Here is a 10,686-nt window from a genome sequence, read left to right on the forward strand (position 1 = left end):
TCCAGTGGGACACAGCCATACAATACACACTGACAGAGATAGTCCAGTGGGACACAGCCATACAATACACACTGACAGAGATAGTCCAGTGGGACACAGCCATACAATACACACTGACAGAGATAGTCCAGTGGGACACAGCCATACAATACACACTGACAGAGATAGTCCAGTGGGACACAGCCATACAATACACACTGACAGAGATAGTCCAGTGGGACACAGCCATACAATACACACTGACAGAGATAGTCCAGTGGGACACAGCCATACAATACACACTGACAGAGATAGTCCAGTGGGACACAGCCATACAATACACACTGACAGAGATAGTCCAGTGGGACACAGCCATACAATACACACTGACAGAGATAGTCCAGTGGGACACAGCCATACAATACACACTGACAGAGATAGTCCAGTGGGACACAGCCATACAATACACACTGACAGAGATAGTCCAGTGGGACACAGCCATACAATACACACTGACAGAGATAGTCCAGTGGGACACAGCCATACAATACACACTGACAGAGATAGTCCAGTGGGACACAGCCATACAATACACACTGACAGAGATAGTCCAGTGGGACACAGCCATACAATACACACTGACAGAGATAGTCCAGTGGGACACAGCCATACAATACACACTGACAGAGATAGTCCAGTGGGACACAGCCATACAATACACACTGACAGAGATAGTCCAGTGGGACACAGCCATACAATACACACTGACAGAGATAGTCCAGTGGGACACAGCCATACAATACACACTGACAGAGATAGTCCAGTGGGACACAGCCATACAATACACACTGACAGAGATAGTCCAGTGGGACACAGCCATACAATACACACTGACAGAGATAGTCCAGTGGGACACAGCCATACAATACACACTGACAGAGAAAGAAATAGGGTCTTACAGGAGACAGCACGTCCCCATCGAAGCGTCGAATGGGGTTTGGTTTCCTGTGGTAGGTGATAGGCTCAGGGAGGAGGGGTTTGTTGTTGGTGTTGGTGGTGGTGGTGGTGGTGGCGGCGGTGGTAGGAGGAGGGTAGGTAGGTGGAGGAGGGCGGTGGTACTGCTGATGCTGGAGCTGCTCCGGCTGCTTCTGTTGTTGTTGTTGTTGCTTCTGTCTCTTCTTCTTCTTCCTCACTTCTTTCTGCATCCTCTCTTCCTTCTGGTGGATCCTCATCAACTGGATCCTCCGCTGCTGTCGACTGAGAACCACTGGAGAGAGAGCAGGAGAGGACGAGAGAAAAGAGGGGGAGGGAGAGAGAGCAGGAGGAGAGGATGAGAGAAAAGAGGGGGAGGGAGAGAGAGCAGGAGGAGAGGATGAGAGAAAAGAGGGGGAGGGAGAGAGACAGGAGGAGAGGATGAGAGAAAAGAGGGGGAGGGAGAGAGAGCAGGGTAGGACGAGAGAAAAAAAGGAGGAGGGAGAGAGCAGGGTAGGATGAGAGAAAAGAGGGGGGGGGAGAGAGCAGGGTAGGATGAGAGAAAAGAGGGGGAGGGAGAGAGAGAGCAGGGTAGGATGAGAGAAAAGAGGGGGAGGGAGAGAGACAGGAGGAGAGGATGAGAGAAAAGAGGGGGAGGGAGAGAGAGCAGGGTAGGACGAGAGAAAAGAGGGGGGGGAGAGAGAGCAGGGTAGAACGAGAGAAAAGAGGGGGAGGGAGAGAGAGAGCAGGGTAGAATGAGAGAAAAGAGGGGGAGGGAGAGAGAGAGCAGGGTAGGATGAGAGAAAAGAGGGGGAGGGAGAGAGACAGGAGGAGAGGATGAGAGAAAAGAGGGGGAGGGAGAGAGAGCAGGGTAGGACGAGAGAAAAAAGGGAGGAGGGAGAGAGACAGGAGGAGAGGATGAGAGAAAAGAGGGGGAGGGAGAGAGACAGGAGGAGAGGATGAGAGAAAAGAGGGGGAGGGAGAGAGACAGGAGGAGAGGATGAGAGAAAAGAGGGGGAGGGAGAGAGACAGGAGGAGAGGATGAGAGAAAAGAGGGGGAGGGAGAGAGAGCAGGATAGGATGAGAGAAAAGAGGGGGAGGGAGAGAGAGCAGGATAGGACGAGAGAAAAGAGGGGGAGGGAGAGAGAGCAGGAGAGGATGAGAGAAAGAGGGGGAGGAAAATAGATAGAGTGAGAGTGGAGAGGGGGAGACAAAGGGAGGGTGAGAGAGAGACAGTAGGATTGGATAAGAGACAATGAGAAAAAAAACAGGGAGAGAAAGAGAAAGAGAGAGAACGAGCCAGCTCCAAACATTGTCATCAAACATGCCCTCTTTCACACAACTCCACACAGCATGGGGATTCCACAAAAATAATCCTACAATGTGTTAACACACTCCCCCATGCAGGCAGCAGGACTAATAATACTGTTCACTGTTCATTATCATGACTGGAACGAACTGCAAAAATCACTGAAGCTGGAGACTCATATCTCCCCCACTAGCTTTAAGCACCAGCTGTCAGAGCAGCTCACAGATCACTGCACCTGTACATAGCCCATCTGTAAACAGCCCATCCAACTACCTCATCCCCATACTTTATTTATTTATCTTACTTCTTTGCACCCCAGTATCTCTACTTGCACATTCATCTTCTGCACATCTATCACTCCAGTGTTTAAGTGCTATATGTAATTACTTTGCCACTATGGCCTATTTATTGCCTTACCTCCCTTATCTTACCTCATTTGTCTCACCCCTCTTATCCTCATCACTGCCCCTCCATCCTCACCCTGCGACCTCTTATCCTCATCACTGCCCCTCCATCCTCACCCTGCCCCCTCTTATCCTCATCACTGCCACCCCATTCTCACCCTGCCCCTTATTTGTACTCCTCGCTGCCCCCTACCCTCTCTCTGCCCCCTCACCCCCTCTTGTCCTCCACCCTGCCTCCCGCCATCCTCTCCGTGCCCCCACTCACCCTCTCACCTCTCTCTCACCCTCCGTCTTCCTATCCCCTGACACCCTTCAAGCCCAGTAATCAAAAACTTTTAACTCAGGGAGACTAGGGAGCAGGGGTAGAAGAGGGGGGGGGGGCGCACCACGTTACCAGGCTGTTACTATGACAACCACCAGATCAGAACCACACCACCACATCCAAAGCATCTCTTTCCCTCCATTTTTTGCTTTTGATCACAAGCCATCACATTTTCACAGCTTTATCACATTAGATGTGTGACTTCTTGTCAATGCATCATTATATGGTAAAAAAAACTCTGCTTTTCTGAAACCGCTGATTCTGTGGTGGTATATAGCCTACCTCCTACCACACTATAAGCCGGTTAGAACCTGATGAAAGGGTTATTTCTAAAAATGTTAAACATCACATTCATCACTTCCACTATTCCCCGAACATCAACATACACTATGTGACCAAAAGTATGTGGACACCTGCATGTCATTCTCAAAAATCATGGTCATTAATATGGAGTTGGTTTCCCCCCCCTTTGCTGCTATAACAGCCTCCACTCTTCTTGGAAGGCTTTCCACTAGATGTTGGAACATTGCTGCAGGGGACTTGCTTCCATTCAGACACAAGAGCATTAGTGAGGTTTGGGCACTGATGTTGGGATCATAGGCCTGGCTCGCAGTTGGCATTCCAATTCATCCCAAAGGTGTCCGATGGGGTTGAGATCAGGGCTCTGTGCAGGCCAGTCAAGTTCTTCCACACCGATTTCGACAAACAATTTCTGTATGGACCTCGCTTCGTGCATGGGTGCATTGTCATGCTGAAACAGTAAAGGGCCTTACTCAAACTGTTGCCACAAATTTGGAAGCACAGAATCGTCTAGAATGTCATTGTATGCTGTAGCATTAAGATTTAGCTTCACTGGAACTAAGGGGCCTGAACCATAAAAAACAGCCCCAGACCATTATTCCTCCACCAAACTTTACAGTTGGCACTATGCATTCGTCAGGTAGTGTTCTCCTGGCATCCGCCAAACCCAGAATTGTCCGTCAGGCTCAGATGGTGAAGTGTGATTCATCACTCCAGAGAACGCATTTCCACAGCTCCAGAGTCTAATGGTGGCAAGCTTTACACCACTCCAGCCAACGCTTGGCATGGTGATCTTAGGCTTGTGTGCGGCTGCTCAGCCATGGAAACACATTTCATGAAGCTCCTGACCAACAGTTCTTGTGCTGACGTTGCTTCCAGAGGCAGTTTGGAACTCGGTAGTGAGTGTTGCGAACGAGGACAGACGATTTTTACGCGCTACGCGCTTCACCACTTAGTGGTCCCTTTCTGTGATCTTGTGTGGCGTACCACTTCGTGGTTGAGCCGTTTTTGCTCCTAGACGTTTCCACTTCACAATAACAGCTCTAGCTGGACAGAAATTTGCCGAACTGACTTGTTGGAAAGGTGGCATCCTACGACAGTGTCACGTTGAAAGTCACTGAGCTGTTCCGTAAGGCCATTCTACTGCCAATGTTTGTCTGTGGAGATTGCATGACTGTGTGCTCGATTTTGTACAACTGTTAGCAAAGGGTGTGGCTGAAATTGCTGAATCCACTCATTTGAAGGGGAGTACACATACTTTTGTATATAGTGTATTAGTGTATGTGAAAATGGGGCATGTCTATGTTTTGTAGTAAAAAAGTTAGATGAAGATAAGTGGTTAAAATCACACGATGAAAAGCTCATCATGCTCGATCTACAAACTACAAAACCCCCAAAAAAACTACAAAAAAGGTGCCATTTTGACATATGTTGATGTTGGGGTGGTGCTGGAGAGGATGAATATGAAGTTCAAAATGTTTGAAGTTTCCTTTTAATCCTTGTCCTGGGCCCTTTTCTTTTTTTTGTCTTGGACTAGGCTTAATCATGTCTAGGACTACGTTCAAACTTGGCATGACAATGACCACAGGAGCTGGCAAGACAGCACCCTCAGTGTGTGAGTATCCCTCTGTTAGGGTTAAGGGTTCAGACTTACCCTCAGTGTGTGAGTATCCCTCGGCGGTGACCTTCCATTGGATGAGGACCCCCAGCAATGCCAGTACAGGCCACACCCCCATGATGACCCAGGTGAACCAGCAGACAGGACGGGGTGGAGCCACCTTGATCCTCTCAAATATGTATCTGTAATATATAATATCATATGTAATATATAATATCATATGTTATATATAATATTTATCTGCAATATATAATATCATATGCAATATATAATATCATATGCAATATATAATATCATATGTAATATATAATATCATATGTAATATATAATATGTATCTGTTATATATAATATCATATGCAATATATAATACCATATGCAATATATAATATCATATGTAATATATAATATCATATGTAATATATAATATGTATCTGTAATATATAATATCATATGGAATATATAATATATATCTGTAATATATAATATCATATGGAATATATAATATATATCTGTAATATATAATATCATATGGAATATATAATATGTATCTGCAATATATAATATCATATGTAATATATCATATAATATGGAATATATAATATATATCTGTAATATATAATATCATATGTAATATATAATATATATCTGTAATATATAATATCATATGGAATATATAATATGTATCTGCAATATATAATATCATATGTAATATATAATATATATCTGTAATATATAATATCATATGGAATATATAATATGTATCTGCAATATATAATATCATATGGAATATGTATCTGTGGATTATAACATGTATCTGTAATATATAATATGTGGCAGTAATATATAATATCATATGTAATATATAACATGTATCTGTAATATATAATATCATATGTAATATATAATGTGGCAGTAATATATAATATCATATGTAATATATAATATGTATCTGTAATATATAATATCATATGTAATATATAATATGTATCTATAATATATAATATCATATGTAATATATAATATGTATCTGTAATATATAATATAATATATAATATGTATCTGTGATATATAATATGTATCTGTGATATATAATATGTATCTGTAATATATAATATAAATGTATCAGTAATATATAATATCATATGTAATATATAATATCATATATGTGTCTTTAATATACCTGACAAGGGCAAACAGTTCGATGAAGTAGTCCACAGTGACGGTGATGACAGCCGAGCCAAACACAGCGGTGGAGAGGGTGGTGAAGAAGCGCTGCCATTGGAGGGTGAGGACGGCGAACAGCATGCCTGACCCCAACAACACGCCCAGGGGCACCCACACCGTCCGGGGGTGGTGGAACTCCTCCATTACCACCTGCATGGAGAGATTTGTGTTACGTTACGTTTATTCAGATAGCCAATAGTACATCAGGAGAACATTTCCTGGTTTGATAGCGCAAGCTCAGACAATGCAATCTCACAGCTACTATCTATATCAACCTAACATTGACATTATCCCACCACTGGCTAGCCTCTATTGGCTTAAAATGCCAAACCTAAAACATTTAATTTTTGCTGGAAACAATTAATTTCCAGCAATATTGCCCTGTCGGTCGGTCTGGTGCGCCCGTTTCGGTCTGGTGCGCCCGTTTTCTACTGGCCTGGGCATCGGTCTGGCCTGGGCATCGGTCTGGCCTGGGCATCGGTCTGGCCTGGGCATCGTTTGCTACTGGCCTGGGCATCGGTCTGGCCTGGGCATCGGTCTGGCCTGGGCATCGGTCTGGCCTGGGCATCGGTCTGGCCTGGGCATCGGTCTGGCCTGGGCATCGGTCTGGCCTGGGCATCGTTTGCTACTGGCCTGGGCATCGTTTGCTACTGGCCTGGGCATCGTTTGCTACTGGCCTGGGCATCGGTCTGGCCTGGGCATCGGTCTGGCCTGGGCATCGTTTGCTACTGGCCTGGGCATCGGTCTGGCCTGGGCATCGTTTGCTACTGGCCTGGGCATCGGTCTGGCCTGGGCATCGTTTGCTACTGGCCTGGGCATCGGTCTGGCCTGGGCATCGTTTGCTACTGGCCTGGGCATCGGTCTGGCCTGGGCATCGTTTGCTACTGGCCTGGGCATCGGTCTGGCCTGGGCATCGTTTGCTACTGGCCTGGGCATCGGTCTGGCCTGGGCATCGTTTGCTACTGTGTGTAGACAGTTGATGTCTTAACCGTCTTGTGGGTTGACAGAAATACTTCCCCCAAAACCTTCTCAATTAAATGTTAACTGCAAAGTAGGCAGAAGTACATCATGAGGAAGTATACCATGAGGAAGTACATCATGAGGAAGTATACCATGAGGATGTATACCATGAGGAAGTATACCATGAGAAAGTACACCATGAGGAAGTATACCATGAGGAAGTATACCATGAGGAAGTATACCATGAGGAAGTACACCATGAGGAAGTACATCATGAGGAAGTACATCATGAGGAAGTACATCATGAGGAAGTATACCATGAGGATGTATACCATGAGGAAGTATACCATGAGGAAGTATACCATGAGGAAGTACACCATGAGGAAGTACATCATGAGGAAGTACACCATGAGGAAGTATACCATGAGGAAGTATACCATGAGGAAGTATACCATGAGGAAGTACACCACGAGGAAGTACACCACGAGGATGTATACCATGAGGAAGTATACCACGAGGATGTATACCATGAGGAAGTATACCATGAGGAAGTATACCATGATGAAGTACACCATGATGAAGTACACCATGAGGAAGTACATAATGAGGAAGTATAACATGAGGAAGTATACCATGAGGAAGTATACCATTTGAATCTATTATTTATTATTTGCAAACTTTGCCATGAAATGAGCAGCAGCAGTACAGAACTAGAAGATCACATTAGTCAGCACATTCCTCACTCGCTAGATGTGCAACTAAAGGGAATTACATAAAAAACGTGTTCATTTTCTTCCAGACTTAAACAAACACACACACACACACAACCCCCCCACACACCCTCGACAAACACACAACCCCCCCCCCCCCCCCCCCCCCACACACACACAGATAAAGACTGTATGCTCTTATTTACCAGTGAGGCGATGCCCAGCAGTAGTCCCAGAAGCAGCCCCACCATGTATAGTCCAACAGAGCGTACCAGCATGGTGACCAGGCCACAGAGGGTACCGATGCCCAGGCCGATGCCCACCGAGGCCTCCACACTCAGCTGGGTGTCCAGGACACGCTCCTTATAACACAGCAGAAAGATGATGACAGAGCCAAACATCAAGCCTGTTAGGAACATCACCGCCTTGAAGCAACGGTAACCTGGAGAGAGAGAGAGAGAGAGAGAGAGAGAGAGAGAGAGAGAGAGAGAGAGAGAGAGAGAGAGAGAGAGAGAGAGAGAGAGAGAGAGAGAGAGAGAGAGAGAGAGAGAGAGAGAGAGAGAGAGAGGTTAGAGAACATCACCGCCTTGAAGCAACGGTAACCTGGAGAGGAGAGGAGAGAGAGAGACAGGTTAGAGAACATCACCGCCTTTAAGCAACGGTAACCAGGAGAGGAGAGAGAGAGAGACAGGTTAGGAACATCACCGCCTTGAAGCAACGGTAACCTGGAGAGGAAAGGAGAGAGAGAGACAGGAGACAGGTTAGAGAACATCACCGCCTTGAAGCAACGGTAACCTGGAGAGGAGAGGAGAGAGAGAGAGAGGTTAGAGAACATCACCGCCTTGAAGCAACGGTAACCTGGAGAGGAGAGGAGGAGAGAGAGACAGGTTAAAGCCTGAGATGAGGAGAGGAGAGAGAGAGACAGGTTAGAGCCTGAGAGGAGGAGAGAGGAGGGCTAGAGCCTGAAGGGCAGACAGAAGACAGACAGACAGACAGACCGGTTAGAGACTGCAATATAGACAAACGGGAGAGAAGTTAGAGCCTGAAGGACAGACAGACATGTCTGTATATAATATAATATATATATACTGTATATAATATAATATATATATACTGTATATAATATAATATATATATACTGTATATAATATAATATATATATACTGTATATAATATAATATATATATACTGTATATAATATAATATATATATACTGTATATAATATAATATATATATACTGTATATAATATCTAAAAACATTTTTCTTACAACATTTGGAAAGTGATAATGTTACTGTCCCCACTACAACAACAAAAAAATACTTAAAAACACTTCATTTTGTCCTTGAAACATTTTAAATTAAATATTAAATTCATACAGAAGACTGTTTTTCTGATGTGTTCAAACATGGAGGACCATTGGCGTCGAAGCCTCTCCATGTCTAAAACATCAGCAATCCAGGGTTTATATATACGTCATTGGTCTCAGCTTACTGTTGACAGTATAGTAGAATACACCAAGATGTCATTTCTAACCTTGGTTGTCCATCAGCAGGTTATAAAAACTTGTCATGTCTCTGATAGTCAGTCAATTAGCCAGCTAACGTCAGCTAACATTTTTTAGATTGCTAAATTAGTTTCGGTGCCAGCTATTAAACTTGTTATCACGGTCGAATTACTGGCCGGGGGCCCCCCCCCCCCAATTGATTTTGTTAGTCAGTCACACTAAGATATCATACTGCAAACATTGCAAATATTTCTCTACACCCTATGGCAAAATGTGTAGCATTGCAAGAAATGAGTTATAACTTTTCTAAATCTTTCCCCCCACTCCCATCAAAGTTGCCCGTCGCTGGATCAGAGCCTGCAGACCAGACAGGAGAGAGGTTAGAGAACATCACAGCCTTGAAGCAGCGGTAACCTGCAGGAGGAGAGAGAGAGACAGGAGACATGTTAGAGACCAAGGAGTGACTAGAGAGAGGTTAGAGAACATCCCTGCCTTGAAGCAGCGGTAACCTGCAGGAGGAGAGAGAGAGACAGGAGAGAGGTTAGAGAACATCCCTGCCTTGAAGCAGCGGTAACCTGCAGGAGGAGAGAGAGAGACAGGAGAGAGGTTAGAGAACATCACAGCCTTGAAGCAGCGGTAACCTGCAGGAGGAGAGAGAGAGACAGGAGAGAGGTTAGAGAACATCACAGCCTTGAAGCAGCGGTAACCTGCAGGAGGAGAGAGAGAGACAGGAGAGAGGTTAGAGAACATCCCTGCCTTGAAGCAGCGGTAACCTGCAGGAGGAGAGAGAGACAGGAGACATGTTAGAGACCAAGGAGTGACTAGAGAGAGGTTAGAGAACATCACAGCCTTGAAGCAGCGGTAACCTGCAGGAGGAGAGAGAGAGACAGGAGACATGTTAGAGACCAAGGAGTGACTAGAGAGAGGTTAGAGAACATCCCTGCCTTGAAGCAGCGGTAGCCTGCAGGAGGAGAGAGAGAGACAGGAGAGAGGTTAGAGAACATCACAGCCTTGAAGCAGCGGTAACCTGCAGGAGGAGAGAGAGAGACAGGAGAGAGGTTAGAGAACATCACAGCCTTGAAGCAGCGGTAACCTGCAGGAGGAGAGAGAGAGACAGGAGAGAGGTTAGAGAACATCACAGCCTTGAAGCAGCATTAACCTGCAGGAGGAGAGAGAGAGACAGGAGAGAGGTTAGAGAACATCCCTGCCTTGAAGCAGCGGTAACCTGCAGGAGGAGAGAGAGAGACAGGAGAGAGGTTAGAGAACATCACAGCCTTGAAGCAGCGGTAACCTGCAGGAGGAGAGAGAGAGACAGGAGAGAGGTTAGAGAACATCCCTGCCTTGAAGCAGCGGTAACCTGCAGGAGGAGAGAGAGAGACA

The 10,686-nt window shown here is 45.4% G+C and overlaps 1 protein-coding gene across 1 annotated transcript in view; it reads right to left on the reverse strand.

The window, feature by feature from the left end:
* The window catches only part of LOC139538930 (transmembrane protein 198-like), a 91,231-nt gene that overhangs the window by 39,264 nt on the left and 41,281 nt on the right, over positions 1 to 10,686 (reverse strand). Inside the window, exons 3-6 of the mRNA XM_071341512.1 lie at positions 8,006 to 8,241; positions 6,086 to 6,279; positions 4,941 to 5,086; positions 939 to 1,246 (exon numbers count right to left, since the gene is read on the reverse strand). Of these exons, the coding sequence (XP_071197613.1) occupies positions 939 to 1,246; positions 4,941 to 5,086; positions 6,086 to 6,279; positions 8,006 to 8,241 (884 nt within the window). The remainder of the gene's footprint in view (positions 1 to 938; positions 1,247 to 4,940; positions 5,087 to 6,085; positions 6,280 to 8,005; positions 8,242 to 10,686) is intronic.

The sequence above is a fragment of the Salvelinus alpinus genome, chromosome 14, assembly GCF_045679555.1.
Source record: "Salvelinus alpinus chromosome 14, SLU_Salpinus.1, whole genome shotgun sequence".
NCBI classification, from domain to species: domain Eukaryota; kingdom Metazoa; phylum Chordata; class Actinopteri; order Salmoniformes; family Salmonidae; genus Salvelinus; species Salvelinus alpinus.